Source organism: Hemiscyllium ocellatum, chromosome 31, assembly GCF_020745735.1.
Source record: "Hemiscyllium ocellatum isolate sHemOce1 chromosome 31, sHemOce1.pat.X.cur, whole genome shotgun sequence".
Lineage (NCBI taxonomy): Eukaryota > Metazoa > Chordata > Chondrichthyes > Orectolobiformes > Hemiscylliidae > Hemiscyllium > Hemiscyllium ocellatum.
In genome coordinates, this window is record NC_083431.1 from 26707887 (window position 1) to 26723830 (window position 15944).

At 39.9% G+C, this 15944-nt stretch overlaps 1 protein-coding gene across 2 annotated transcripts in view; it reads right to left on the bottom strand.

Moving 5' to 3' along the window:
* Window positions 1–24: 24 nt before the first annotated feature.
* Window positions 25–15944, bottom strand: part of rilp (Rab interacting lysosomal protein) — a 40198-nt gene continuing 24278 nt past the window's right edge. The window contains exons 6-9 of one of the 2 annotated variants that reach the window (XM_060848472.1): window positions 15685–15807; window positions 11532–11621; window positions 1893–2007; window positions 212–319 (exon numbers count right to left, since the gene is read on the bottom strand). In XM_060848472.1, the coding sequence (XP_060704455.1) occupies window positions 296–319; window positions 1893–2007; window positions 11532–11621; window positions 15685–15807 (352 nt within the window). In that variant the 3' untranslated portion in view covers window positions 212–295. Of the gene's footprint in view, window positions 320–1892; window positions 2008–11531; window positions 11622–15684; window positions 15808–15944 lie in introns of both variants that reach the window. The other variant, XM_060848473.1, reaches the window with a different exon arrangement.

Below are 15944 nucleotides of genomic sequence, written 5' to 3' on the forward strand. Positions count from 1 at the left end.
GCCTTAACAGAAGGAATACGTCAATGTCTTAAAATAAAAGCTTTATTAAAAATAGTTTAGTCTTAGTGTAAGAGTTACAATAGTTAATTCCTGTTAGTTGGAAGTGAATCTAAAATTTTGTATATTTCAAAGCAGCAAGTAAATCAAGCCATATTGAAAGACTATGTACAGAATTGTTTTCCCCCCTCAGTTTTATTCTTTGGTTTGTGAACATTCCTCATGCAAGTTCACTTCCTTGGGGCCAATGACTTCCCAAGCTTCAGCTGAGGTTGTGGTAGTTGATGTTTTCGCACTGTTACCGCGATAAAGAAATCCAAACCTGTATGAACAAAACATAAGTATGCAACAGGAAGTCAATTATAATAAAGATGCCACCCTCCTCTTGGCTTCCAATCCACATGGTACCATTCATTTATGTAGAAAAAGTGTGGGTGTTGCTGGTCATGCTATTTAGCATAATGGCACAAGCTCCTCTTCACACGCAGCTGTCTCCTCCAACTGATAACTGAAGTGCCAAATGGCTATATTTCTCCTTGATCAAGGGACAAAACGGATATAAAAAATAACAGTAGCAGAAACTCATCTTACTTTACTTTGAGCTTGATGATAGTAAGTAATGTGTATTGTTTTACAAACTGACAGTTTTAAGTCTCAAACTGAATATAAATCAGTCACAATTCAATGGCATCCTGTCCCCGGATTGGAAGTTTGAAATGCTGGTGAAAAAAAGGTAGAACCTTCAACATGTGCACTGGCAAATTCATATTTCAACCCACTGCATTTTTTTTTTTAAAAAACATTTCATTTCAAGGCCAGGATGGTTTATCCCCTGTAAATAATTAATACCAGAAAGGCCTGGGACTGCAAACACGTCTTTAAGTTTTGCTTCCCAGGTTGAGTGTGGTACTTAGCAATACAAGTCAAGAAAGTGCCAGCATCAACTCTTCTTGCAGGCTGAATTACCCAATTTTAGAAAAGGTAAATGTAACCATACAACCGTAAAGCACAGTACTGGACTGTCTGAAGGTGGTAGAAAAATCTGCCATTTCCTTGCTCTGGATATTCTTTTGACCCCTGGTGAGAAGTTCATATAATATTTTGAAATATTTGGCTGAGATTACTTTTAATTGGATCATCTGTAGTACAGATACTATACATGCAAGCAGAAAGATTTTAGTAGTAATAACCAGAGGTGAGAGAGACAGGGAATTGGAAAGAATGTCTCTCCTCTCAAAAAGTAGTGTTTTAAAGCATAGCAGCCCCATTCAGGTTCCGTGAACTGGAGCCCATATGTAAACCACCTTATACTTGCTACATATCGACACTTGGACTCTGATTAGCAATAAGAATAGCTGTAGTTAGAAACACAGCTTTATACAGGATATTTTAAAAAAGAACTACACAAATTCCAGTGTCCAGTTTAAGAACTCTGGTAGGAGGTCAAAAAGCAAAATGCTGCAGTTAAAAAAAAACAAAATAGGTTACAAATACTTAGGTCAGGCCACAATTATGCAGAAAATAAGTTGAGTTTCATATTGGAGCATCACGATAATCTGGTTTTGACTAAGTCATTGAAGATTCTATTCAGTCGATCATTCCTTGAAACCATAGATGCATTCTTAAAAACAAAAGATGCTTTATGGAAAGGATTATAGTGCATTTGGCTACATTCATGTAGATAATATGATAACATTTTTGGTTTTTACATTATCTTAAAGTTGAACATTTTACTTCATTCAGGAAGACACCCAACTGAGAAAGGTTGAGGAATTCCAGATGGACGATAAGTTCTAAATTATCTTGTCTGTCAGCAAGTGGCATGTCAGGCAATCATAAATTATTTCCTACACAGCCAGACAAATCCAGAAGGGCCACTGTCTAGCAGAACCCACCTGAATTGCATGTGACAACTGGTCATGGAGGGATATTGATGGCTGACGTGGGAGAGTCTGAACTCCAGACCATCCCACCCTCTTAGATGGAGAAGGATGTGTGGAAAAGGGTGACCTGTAAAGCGAGGGATACATAGTGAGTGGGAAATATTAGAAGCTACTTTATTAGTTACACAACAAATGATGTGCAATAATATTTGACTAAAAACTAAACTCTTAAAAAAGGTTTTCTCAGCTAAAAGAAAATTTACAAATAGGTGAAGTTTTGGCTAACAAATAATGGTTTGAATCCACTTGGATAACCATGGTCTATAGTTTGCCTCTCATCTGGTGGATGGTACTTAAGATGGTGTGGTGTACTCACTGCTACAGTTATGTATCAGCATAGACAGGCTAAGTGGAACTTTAGTCTGCAGCCTTCATACATAGGCAAGGTTGTTACTCACTGAACCATGTGAAGGACATGGATATAGAGAATGTGGGGAAATAGATAGAGACATCTAGAAAAATGTCAATATCACAGAGGACATAGTGCTGGGTGTCTTAAAATAAAAGATGGATGAGTCCCCAGGGCCTGATCAGGTGTACCCTAGAAATGTGGACAGCTACAGAAGTGTTTGATGGGCCCCTTGCTGAGACATTTGGATCATTGATAGTCACAGTTGAGCTGCCAGAAGACTGGAGCTTGGCTAACGTGGTGCCACTATTTAAGGAAAGTGGTAAGGACAAGCCAGGGAACTATAGACTGGTGAGCCTGACGTCAGTGGTGGGCAAGTTGGAGGGAATCCTGAGGGACAGGATGTACATGTATTTGGATAGTCAACATGGCTTAGCGTGTGGGATATTTTGTCTCATTAGCTTGATGTGAATTTGTTCAAGAAAAGTAATGAATACGATTGATGAGGGAAGAGACGTGATAGTGATCTATTTGGACTTCAATAAGGTGGTCGACAAGGATCCTCATGGTAGACTTGTTAGCAAGGTTAGATCACAAGGAATATAGGGACAATTAGCCATTTGGTTACAGAACTGGCTCAAAAAGGTAGACAGGAGGCAGTGGTGGATGGTTGCTTTTCAGACTGGAGGTCTGTGACAAGTGGTGTGCTACAAAGATCAGTGCTGGGTCCAATGCTTTTTGTCATTTTATACAAATGATTTGAATGTGAACATAGGAGGTACAGTTAGTAAGTTTGCAGATGACAGCAAAATTGGAGGTATAGTGGACAGCAAAGATTACCTCAGACTGTAATAATGATCTTGATCAGATGGGCCTGTGGACTGAGGAGTGGCAGATGGCACTTAATTTAGATTAATGTGATGTGTTGCATTTTGGAAAGGCAAAATCAGAGCAGAACATATGCACTTAAAATGGCACAGTCCTGGGGACGGTTGCTGAACAAAGTGATCTTGGTGCACAGGTTCATAGTTCCTTAAAAGTGGAGTTGCAGGTAGATAGGATAGTAAGGATAATTGGTGTACTTTCCTTTATTGGAAAAATCGTTGACTTCCCAAGTCCTATAGTCATTGTTGCTGCTATACAGAACACTGGGTGCACTGCTTGTCCCCCTCCTATAGGGGGAATGTTTATGAAACTTGAAAAGATTTCAGAAAAGATTTACAAGAATGTTGCAAGCGTTTGAGCTGTAGGGAAAGGCTGAATTGGCTGGGGTTGTTTTCACTGGAGCGGAGGGCAAGGGGTAATCTTATAAAAGGCTTATAAAATCATGATAGGATAAATATGCAAGGTATTTTCCCTGAAGTAGGGGTACCCTTTAAATTGGTGAGATTCGGTACAAAAGAAATTTTTTTCTTCAGACAGAAAAGAATAATAGGAACACAATTTGTAAGATATGTTGGATGGGGGGGGGGGGGGGGGGGGGGGGTGAGGGTGGGCGGGGCAGAAGACTTTATATATAATTATTTTGGATTTGACTTTTAGGCTTATGACATGTCGATTTTGAAACTCCTTCAAAAAGTAAACTAAACTTGGTCATCTTTCGAGGACAATGATTTAAAACTCGTACATGTCAGACAGCTTCCAGAAGTGTCAATAGAAGTACATTTATATCATGTGTTTTCTCTCCCCTAAGCAATTAGCTGTAACAGAATCTAGGATGAGCAGTTTTTAAAAATTTAAAATACTTTTGGATTCAGTTTGAAGGAGACCCAATTAAAGTCAGAGGAAAAAAAACACGACTATCAGGGCAGGACCATTTGGTCAAAATGAAAGCGCAAGCTGATCAGATATCTCAGTGTACTAAGAGACACAAGTTTTAACTACATCATGTTTTACAAAAGTGATCTTTCTCAATAAAAAGGAAACAATTACTTTAGAGGACTATTAAAACATGCAGCAGTATAGCTAGAATAATATCTACTGAATTAACTCCAACGTTATGGCATGGAGGTTATTGAAAAGGCTCCTTCTGCAATGCTGCAGAACTGGTTCCACCAATCCCATTGGGTGCTTCTCTATGTGAATGTATTTATGAGAGGTAGAGAGATAATTTCAAGCACATGAAAATGTAACAGTTTTATAATGCAAGTGACAAAGAACTAAAAACAGTTTTTAAAGTGTGCAAAACAAACTTGGAAAACATTATGCAGTACTCAAAATACAAAATCAAAAATTAAGATGTTTAAAATCACCACAAGCCACTCTAACTATTCTGACCATTCATGAGGGTTATGGACAGGGCGAATAGGAAGCAGCAGGGGGAAACCTAATTTTGTTTTTAAAAAAATGATAGGCAGTAGGTCTGAAGGGGATTTAAAAGAAAACGCTCCCAGAGCGTGGTGGGAGTCAGGAACTCACTGCCAAAGGAGGATAGTAGAGACAAGGGCATCCAAGTACTGAACGATTTGATGAACTCTTGAAATAAAAAAAGGTCATAACAAAAACCTAGGTGCTGGTAAGTGGGACTTGTGTATTGTATTTACTCAAATGTTCATAAAATTAAGCCTTCCAGCCAGAAGCAAGATTCACCATCCAAATGCTGAAAATACTGCTAGATATTAAGAAAGGAGGGGGAAGGACAGAATCCATTAGGAGAATGGTTTCATCTTTCCCCACAAAGATATCGGATTGGGAAAGCTAATTTTAGTAAAAAAAACCAACATGTGGGTTGAACATCTATGGCCCATTCATAATTGTCCTGGAGAAGTTGGTGGAAAGCTGTCCTCCTGAACCATTGGATCTGCTCTCCTGGTCTGTCTAGCTGGTAGACGATGCAGGTTTGGAAGGCGCTGTCAAAAAGAAGCCTTGGTGAATTCCTACAGTTAATCTTCTAGTACACTACTGCCATTGAGCAGTGAAGGGAGTGAATGCTGAAGATCATGTTCAGGATTCCAATCAAGTGGACTGTTTTGTCTGATTCTGCAGTGTTGTTGGATCTGCACCCATCCAGACAGATCTTCTCTTATAACAAGATTATCTATATGGCCGGTCCAATTCAATTTCTACTGGTGGTCAGATTCTCTTATTGGAGTTGGTTATTGGTTGACAAGTAGAAAGTGACATTCACATCACACAAGTGCCAGGCAAAGACTGGATGTTGTCCATGTTTTGCTGCATATGGACAGACCGCTTTGGTATCGAATATTCACCATCAGCGAACAGCCCCAATTCTGACCTTATGATTGAAGCAAAGTCATAATGAAGTAGCTGAAGCTGGTTGGGGGTAGGATACCAGCCCAAAGGAGTTCCTGCAGTAAAGCACTGGGACTGAGATGATTGGCCAACAGTAACTACCTTCCTTTGTGCCAGAAAGAAATCTAAGCACAGCAGAGGGTTTCTCTCACCTTCTCCTCCTCCCCCATCGCCTAACAGATTCCCACTGACTCCAGTTTTGGTAGGGTTCCTTAATGTCACACTTGGTCAAACGTGGACTTGATGTCAAGGGCAGTCACTCTCACCTGGAGTTCAGCTCTTTTTTCCCTCCACAAGGAGGCTAAAGCTGCAATGAGATCGGGAGCCAGATGGACTTGACAAAATCCAAACTGAGCAGTGAACAGGTCATTCCTTTGCAAGTGCTGCACAATATATCACAACAGATGACACTTTCCAACATTGGGAAAGTGATCTCAGGAAAGATGTCACTCCTGCCACACCGGTAGGTAAACCGAACAATAAAAAAAAGGTAGTTACATAGCACCGTGGTGTTAGAAGGAAGCAGAGTAAGGTAGCCTTGCAATAATTGGGCAGGTAAAGATACTACATTGAAGTATGTGCAAAGCAAAGTCTATAAAAATCACTTCATATAAATGGGGATAGAATACACCATTATTACTGCTATATTATTAAAAAAACTTCAAGCTATTCTTTGTATCATTTGGTCAAATGGCATTGGCTTTTTTAGGTAGGTGCAGGGAGTGGGGAGGCAAATTGTTAGACATAAACCAAAGGCTTACGTATAACATAACATTTAGTCTCATGTCGACCTTTGGAGAAAACCTCAAACTTATACTCTCAACAGCAAGGCTCAGTGAAGCCACAGCTAGAAATGCTGAGCAAATCTACAACTAAGAGTACCTTCTTGCATTGCTCATCCACTACAGCCAGAGCACATGTAAAACAGTGTATTACAATCGGAGTGAACAGACAAGAACAGCATAATCATGACGTCTAAAAATGGATGACTAATCAACAGTCAATCGTGTTGTGAGCATCCATGTAGTTATCAACCAGAAAGACAATTCCTTCTGGAGTGGCAAGGAACTTTCTCATTTAAAGTTTAAAATTCTCACCAGAAAGCCAGATATAATCTAAGTGACAAGTATTAAGTGTGGGTTGTTTTCTGTGTGAAATCTAAGCCATTCATTATAATGCAAATTGATTCTTTTTAAACTGAAAATAACAATCTGAATGTAAAACATAAGCTTTGTTCCCCTTTTCCCAATAACTTGCCCATTTAATTGTGTAACTCTCCAGCTGATTAATGTACAATTACAAATAACTAAAAAATTAGTTTTTACTCATACCATGCCAGGAATTTCCTCAAAATGACAAAGTATGTATAATCAGTTATTCAATTCTTAAAATTAGTTGTTAGACATATTAAAATGACTGGATATTTCTTAAATGGTTTGGAGGCTCAAGCCTTTTGGATGGATGACATTTCAGTCAAATGAAAAAAAAGGCACTAATAACCAGGCAGAGGAGCTCAGTAAATAGATATGGAAATGGCATCTAATAGCAAGTGCACAAGTTTTCACCGTATGTGAATAGATTTGGAATGAATGATCGAGTAAGTCATCCAGTTTGGAGTTGCACCCAATAGGAATAAACCAGAAACTGCTTTGAACTCTACTGAATACTCAAGTGTTCATACAATACAGATTTACAAAAACGATATCAAATTATACTACTTTCAAACATGGGGGTTACAAATTAGCAGAACAGATAAAAGTCATGCAGTTTTATTTACTTTTCCCCTATTAAGAAATACTTCCTGATCTGAAAGAGGAGATCATTTGGATCCAAATTACAGAAACAAGTCTAAACTTTTATGTATTCGTTTTAAAAGATAAACTTATTTAAATAGCGTAATACTTGCATCAGTTGATTTTGATAGTGCCACTCAAAAGTACCTTTCATTGCTCATTACCCACCATCCTGGGAATCAGTTTAGCTCAGGTGGCTGGATTGTTGGTTTGCAGAGTAGTGTGATGCCAACAGCATGGGTTCACATTCCAACACCAGTTTGAGGTTATCATGAAGGACTCTCCTTCTCAACCTCTTCCCTTGCCCGAGGGCTGGTGGCCCTCAGGTTAAATCACCATCATTCGCTTCTCTCTAATGAGGCAGCAAGCCCTATGGTCTGGTAAGACTATGGCAACATAACCCACTGCCCTGTCCTCTGGTTCTAATAATTTTCCCAGGCAGTAGCAACCGTAGTTTTTGAACATCTGTATACTTTTAATGTTCTCTACAAACTTGAAGTTTATTCCTCTATATAGTTATCTGTATAAAATAAATCTCACATTTACCTGGCGGAAAGTACTTTGCAAAGCAGTTCCAAAATCCAGATCTGGATTTCTTGGGAGACAATACTTTGCAAAGTAGTTCTAAATTCTGGAGATGGATTTCTGGAAAATAAATGCAGATATATTATGCACTAGCAACAATTTCCTCAAAAATCAATTAAAATACACCATGTTGTTCTGCAAAAAGTTAATAATTATTTATGAAGTACACATTAAAGATTGAATCCAGCATTTGATATGTATGGCAGTGAAATTTTAAAAAAAAAGTGATTGCTCTGAAATATAACCCAAAATTTCAGAGATTCCTCATGGCATTTGTAATGGTATACTCAAAATATTATCCGAGAGGATATGCATTAAAATGGTTTTCACAATTGGTCAGCCTTCTGGACCATGCTTCCAAAACTAATTGTAAAATGAAAGCACAAGACCACAGCCACCAACGTCACTCCTGGCCACAGGTACAAAGTCTTTCTGGATTTCTCCCTTCCATTAGGGAAGACAGAGTTGGATAGACTGGTCCAGAGTTCAAGGTCTTATCAGGTATGACAACTGTTGGAAATATTTGTTCAATTACGCTCCTCACCTACCCACATACCAAGATAAGAGACTGCCAATTCAGAATGGAGTGAAACTTTGAACACTCCAAATATTTAAAATTCTACAGGCCTGTTAAGACCTATGGGTTACACCTTCCAGCACAAACAGTGTATTACAATCTGAGTAAACAGACAAGAACAGCATAATCATGAGGTCTAAAAAATAGATGACTAGTCAATTGTGTTGTGAGCATCTATGTAGTTATCAGGCAGAAAAACAATTCCTTCTGGAGTGGTAAAGAACTTTCTCATTAAAAAAGTTTAAAATTCTCACCAGAAAGCCAGATATAAGCTGGAGGACTGCACACTATACAAATCAGACTAGTGCACAAGATTCCCTACCCATCATATTGAGGAGATGGAAGAAGAAAAAAAGTGATGACCCAGAGTGTCTTAATTCCTACATAGGATATTCTGCATTGGAAATACTAATTTGCAGAATTTAGCCCATGCCTCAAATCTACTAAACAACAAATATGAAGCTAAAGTACTAATCTTATCCAGAGGATTAATGAAGCATTGTATAATTTTTATAAAATGCATCATGTTTAATAAGTTTCAGTAATCAGTAAAACGTCCCATGAGCAGAGAGAACACATCCTGGTGTGGTGGTGGTCAGGATTGGAATGCAAGAGTATAAAAGGCAATAAATCCAAGGCTATCTGTGCAAGTCCTAGCCACTTGCCAAAGTCATTACCGCTCAAGGCCAAACAGCAGGCACACAGGACATCTTCAGTAAAAACAAAGTCATTTAATATATTAAAGTCATAAAGCTTAGATGTTTCACATTTTACCACAGAATAGGACATTGTTCAGCTTAAAATGACAATATTAGACAGAATGTTTTGGATTAAAATGGATTATTAGAGAGAATTTGATAGCAAAAGTATTTATGTAACATCTAAAAGAAAAAAGTCCCAGAAAAATCACTACGGTTATTGAAGTATACTCAAAAATACAATTACTGGTGTCATATCAGGAAACTGCACCAAATTACACAGAACAAGATCCCACAAAACAATCTGATGCAGCCAAAGAGAGAAAAAAAAAGTGCTTTTTCTTCAAATAGTGCAATGGAACCCTTTATAAAGCTCTAATGCTTCACCAAGACAGCATCTCAGGTTTCAGTCTCAATTGAGAGAATGTTCAAGTCTCTACAAAGGAAAATTTACATTTACATCACCTTGCTCTCCACAAATCTCAAATCAAAAAAAAAGAGAAATTTATAAAAGAACACAGCAACTTCCTGTAAGATTGCTAGCAGGAAAGTCAGGGTAATTGTAACAAAAAGAGAAAGTGGTTTGGGTTGGGGATGGGGTGGAGCAGGGGTGAAAATCACTGCAGAATGGTCATATTACCATGGCTGGGTTCTGCTCTCAAAAGCAAGTATTAGCAGCAAACCAAATCCAGACTGGATTAAAGATCCACATTTTCCTACTGCAACCGTGAGATAAAAATCAAACAAATCTGACCACTCACTCGAGTCTCCTTGGTTGGAGACTGAAGTGGACAATATCTGCTTTCACATCTGGTCCATGGGTTTGTACCTAGAATGGTGCTGAGTGGTTTGGTTTTGTAACCCAAGTGAAGAGTTAAAACGCAGATCTCTATAAAGAGTCCAAGAGCATTACTGTCCACAGAAAAGATAGGTGACAGCAAATATCATGGAGGGTTTCCTGAAGATTTTTTGCAGATTAGTAAGTAATTTCCATGTGAACAAACCTCCAGTGATGGATTGGCAACAGTCCAAAATGCTCAATCCTGTTTATCTGCAACTCCTTGTTCAACATTAAATCAAGTGATGTCTACAACCTCTATCAACACATTACAAGACTCGAGGGGCCTTGGAGGATGAATCTTGCCCTGGAAACACCGATGCTCAAATTTCCACCCAACCTCCCAATCCCCAAAATTGGTGTACAGAAAGCACAGGTGTGTTCCTGATGGAAATACTGAACAAGGATAACTGGTGCCCTTTTACACATATTTGAAACAGGGGTTAGTCCAGCATATGTATAAAGCCCATTGCCTGCTGGATATCCCTGTTGCAACATTAGTTTGCTAGGAGGTAGCTGCTGCATGTTGGACACACTCAGGAATCAAAATTCAAAATTACCTACAGAAAACAGATTTTCTTACCCATCTCCTTGATCCTGGTCTCATCAGCACCTCTATGAATCCATGATTTATAAACTAGAATTAGCATGATTTCCTTCACTCAACACCCACTGTTCCACTTGTGGGTGCTCAGATATCATGCCAATAATTTTTCTAGGTTATAACACCAAGCTATTATCAAACATATTAGAAACTGTACAGAATCAGGCCATTCATTCAGCAAACCAGTCCATTCTGGCATTCAAAGCACAAATCCACAACCTTTTGGGGCCTACTCCCTTCCCACATCTTTCCTCCTTCTCGAACCAGCTAATTGAAAGTTTCAACCCTTCATTTGGTCATCCACATGACATTCCACATCAAAAAGAATCTCTTGTTCTGATAGAACGTTTGGATATTTCAATCTTGTACTGCTGCTCCCATGTTCCACATCCTTCAAATCACTGGGAGCATCTATTTGAACTCAAGGCGCTGTTTGTAATTTTAAAACACTGCTGTCAAGCCATATCAAATCTCCTGTTCTAGATGTAAAAAAAATTTTTCAAAGCACTTTTTTTGAATGCAGTTCCCCATATTACACAGCATCCTAATGAATCTATAAAGCATCCTGCCAGATTTGACAAAATGTAGAACATTCTATATTTCTGTAAGGCTCCATTACAGGATCTCACTTTTAAAATGGAATACTTATTCACATTTCAAACGGTGTTTGAAAACTCTGCTGGGGAGGACAGCCTTGGATTTACTGGAATGCACAGACTGAACGTACCTACTTGGTCACTATGACTAAAGAGCTGTAGCCATAAAAATACTCCAGTATCTGACACCCACCTAATCTCAAACACAGTCAGCCAAGACAAGCAAGAAGAAAGTTAGGAAATCCTGAACAGAGACAATAACCAATCTATCTAAAAGACTGAATGGATTGAAAACTCACATGGATTTGATTTTTGACTCTGGCGGCTTGGCATCCACTTCATCTGGTGTGAAGCAGGGAAGGGCAAGAGCTTCTTGGTCATCCTCGTCACTGTGTAGAAACAGGAGTTTGTCTTTACATATTTAAAAAAAAACGTAGTGAATGGCAATCATCATCTGCTCTTGTAGCCGGAATTCCTCAACATGTGAAAATTGTTGACATTCCAGTAATCAACTAATTATGACCTGTGCAGAAGTTGACAACATTTAACCTTGGTTATAAATGTAGTTGCTGCACTGAATGGTCGCTATATTGGACAATTTCAACTAAATCACATTTTCCTCTCAGCCCCATCCCCAAAAAAAAAGGCACATTTCTCCTGAAATCAAGTGCAATTTGAAAAGGTAACACCAGAAGTTCAGAAACTGACCACACCCCAACCTCTAACACCACAATTGACTAAATCTATTCACCACCTTAAAAACATTCAATCCCTCTAGTACCACGGCATATTGAAAATAATGCGAAACATCTACAGGAGCCATTGCAGCAACTCGCCATCTTCTTTGCCAGGAATCTTTCAAACACATGACCTCCTATATCTAGAGGAAAGATGCATGGGAACACCCAGAGCTGCTGATTCCCTTCCCAATCCTATATTGTTCAAAACAACTTTACGAAAACCATCACTACTCCTTCGCTGCAATTCCTGTCCTAACAAACTGCTGCAGGACAATATCAAGGAAGCAACTCACTGCCACTTTCTCTCACTTTGGCCCTTCAAATGTGATCGTGGCTCATCATCCATCGCAGTACCCTTTGCTACTAAAGTAGGCAATCTCACATATTCCAAACAATGGACACATCTGGAGATGGACTAAATCAGAGCGAGCCAGGTTGCTATTCAAATATAACCAAAAAAAAAATTAAATACAGGACTGGTTTTAAAACTGTATTCCAAAATGCTGTCTAAATATGGTATCTAAGCTGCAGGAACACAAATTAAAGTTGAGCAGAAATGGAAGCAAAGAAAATTCAAAACTGTCACCATTCAGCGTTATTTGCACTTGATCCAGTCAATTATACCCAAAGACAGAAACTTAGCCATTCTGTTCCACACTCTTCAGGGTCCCCTACCTCAACCTGAGCTACAAATCTTCTCAAAGCTCACTAGTTCCCTACTGCCCTTTATTAGGCTGCACGGAGTCAGATGTATAGCACAGAAACAGACCCGTTGGTCCAACTTGTGTATGCCAACCAGAAATCCTAGCGTAATCTAGTCCCATTTGCCAGCACCTGGACCATATCCCTCTCACTCCTTCCTATTCATATACTCATCCAAATGACTTTTAAATGCTGCAATTTGTACCAGCCTCCACCACCTCCTTTGGCAGCTCATTCCATACACGTACCACCCTCTGAAAAAGTTGCCCCTTAGATATGAAAGGGACCTTTCTCCTTTCACTCTAAACCTATGCCCTCTAGTTCTGGACTCCCTTGCCCCAGGGAAAAGACCTTGCCTATTTACCTTATCCATGCCCCTCATTTATAAACCTTCTTAGGGTCACACCTCCGCTTCCAGGAAAGCAACCCCAACTTATGCAGCTTCTCCCTATAGCTCAAATCCTCCAACCCTGGCAACATTCTTGTAAATCTTTTCTGAACCCTTTCAAGTTTAACATCCTTCTGATAGGAAAGAAACCACCAGAAAAAATATGAAAGAGCTCCAGGTGATGACAAACATCAATCTAAATTTTCCTTCTCTCCTTCAAGGAGAGCTCAATCACCACAAACCATTTATACTTCTGCAAAATAAAACATCCAAAACCCACAAGGAAATGCCAGAAGTGTTCAATTGTCAAATAACATCTTGGTTATTAGTTATTTGTGAAAGTTAGGATGGCTATGAAAAGATAAATGAACAATGATTATCCCCTTTATAGAACAAGAAAAGTGCAAAATAGCAAATTTCTTCCAATTGCAACAAAAAGAGAAGAGAATCTGTTAGGAGAAAAAAGCTAAGCTTTTAATACTCAATTTGTGTAAATTTTAAGTTCTTCCTGCAGGGTTCCAAAAAAAAAGAGCTACTTTTTGCCAAATCATAGAATTAATTATGTGCACCTTTTAAGTGTAATCTTCTAGTAGGGAATCCAAACCTGGGGTTGAAAAAGGTGGTGCTGGAAAAACACAGCAGGCCAGGCAGCATCCGAGGAGGAGAAGCATCGACGTTTTGGGCATAAGCCCTTCTTCAGGAATGAGGCTGGTGTGCCAAGTGGGCTAAGATAAAATGATAGGGGGAGGGGCGTTGGGAATACGATGGAAGGAAGGGAGGGAGGGTGGGTGAGGGTGATAGGCCAGAGAGAAAATTGCAGATCAAGAGGGCGATGCTCAATCCGGGGGTTGGGACCGAGATAAGGTTGTGGGGGGTGGGGGGGGGGGTGAAAGAGAGGCGAGAAAGAGAAGAGAGAGAATGAGGAAGCTGGAGAAATCTACATTCATCCCATATGGTTGGAGGGTTCTTAAGCGGAAGAGGAGGCGCTCTTCCTCCAGGTGTCATGTGGTCAGGGTCTGGCGATGGAGGAGGCCAAGGACCTGCATGTCCTTGGCAGAGTGGGAGGGGGAGTTAAAGTCTTCAGCCACAGGGCGGTTGGGTTGGTTTGGTTGGTGCAGGTGTCCCATTCAACCACACGGGATGAATATAGATTTCTCACTCACCTCCCTCCCCCTCCAGAATCAGCACCACCCTCTTGACCTGCAATCGTCTTCCCGACCTCTCCGCCGCCGCCCCCCCTCTCCGGCCTATCACCCTCACCTCCTTCCACCCATTGTATTCCCAGCGCCCCTCCCAAATTCCCTCTCCCCTCCCCTTTATCTCAGCCCGCTTGGCACACCAGCCTCATTCCTGAAGGGCTTATGCCCGAAACATTGATTCGAATGCTCCTCGGATGCTGCCTGGCCTGCTGTGTTTTTCCAGCACCACATTTTTCAACTCTGGTCTCCAGCATCTGCAGTCCTCACTTTCTCCTAGTTAGTCCAAAACTGGGAGCCATTTAGGAGATAGCTACCAACAAAAAGTCAGCAAGGAATTCAGTTCAAGTTTTTTTTAGTGTGCAGAAAATAGAACTCGAGTATTGACGATTGTCTAGTGGTATTATCACTGGAATGTTAACCCAGAGACCCAGGTAATTGTCCTGGGACCGAGGTTCGAACCCTGCCATGTCAGATGGTGGAATTTAAATTCTGGAGTTGAGAATCTAAGGATGATCTTGAATCTGTTGCAGATGTCAGGAACTGACATCCTTGCCTGGCCTCCAAGAGACGCCAGACCCAGAGTAATGATTGACAGGCAATCAATGCTCACCTAGCCACTAGAGTGATGGGGAAAAAAAAACTCAAGATGTAGCTGAGGCACATAGTTTAGACCAAGTTAAAAATAAAAACTTTATTTTAAAAGTTCATTGTGCCTCCTTTGAATAATTAGTGTGGTGCTGGCAGACCTTTGGCCAGCTCAATGCTCCCCAGGCTGCCTTCCTGAAGCAGCTGTGGATTAAAGCAAATGACAGCAAGATAGCAAACTTACCTGGCAGCAAATAATTAATGCAGCCTGACCATAAAGTATATGTGCTAGAGGGGGCTGAATGGCCTACTCCTAATGCTTATCAATGTGCAAGTGTCAGCAGCAAGTGTCTCATGACAAAAATCAAGTCACCAGATCGGGAACAGAGTCTTCAGCTCTCTGCATTTAAGAGAGTGTCAGCAGCAGCGCATGGCTCAAGAGGCCAAAAGAATTTTTTTTGAAAAGATAAAAAAAAAAGTTGAAAAATAACCATTCCTACAAAAAAAAAACAGGCTCTTGTGAATGGGTTGTGGAGTGGTGTGTGTGGGAGAGGACATCATTGTTTCCCAATCTAACAAAATGACCAAAGTAGCATTTTCAGCCATCACCATCCCTACAGTAGCTAAAGAAAAACATCACTGCTGGATAGAGGGCAGAAAGAGAAGGAAGAGACCAAGGCTATCACTACTGTGAAGAGAAAACAAAAAAACTGGCATTAAAAAAAGGTGAGGCAAGTGTAAAATCAAGATCAGATTTTGAAATGAGAAAGTGGAGGCAGAATGAAGTGTAATGTCAGATGTGTCTCTTCAGATGGTCTTTTCAGAAGAAAGCACTCACCTGCTACACAGGTTTTCTTGTATTCCCAACATTTTGGCCTTCACTTTTTTCCTCTGCTTTTTAATTGCACTCTTGATTGCTTCCATGAAAATTGCCGGACACTTCTCATCATTGAGTATCTCTCTGCAACACCAAACAGATCTAAGTCACTGACAAAAGTCAAAAGCTGAAGCTTCATTTTAATTGTTCTGCCTCTCAAACAAGTATACAAAGCTAAAAATGCATTTGCATTAACCCTTAATTAGGGGCTTTTGGTTGCA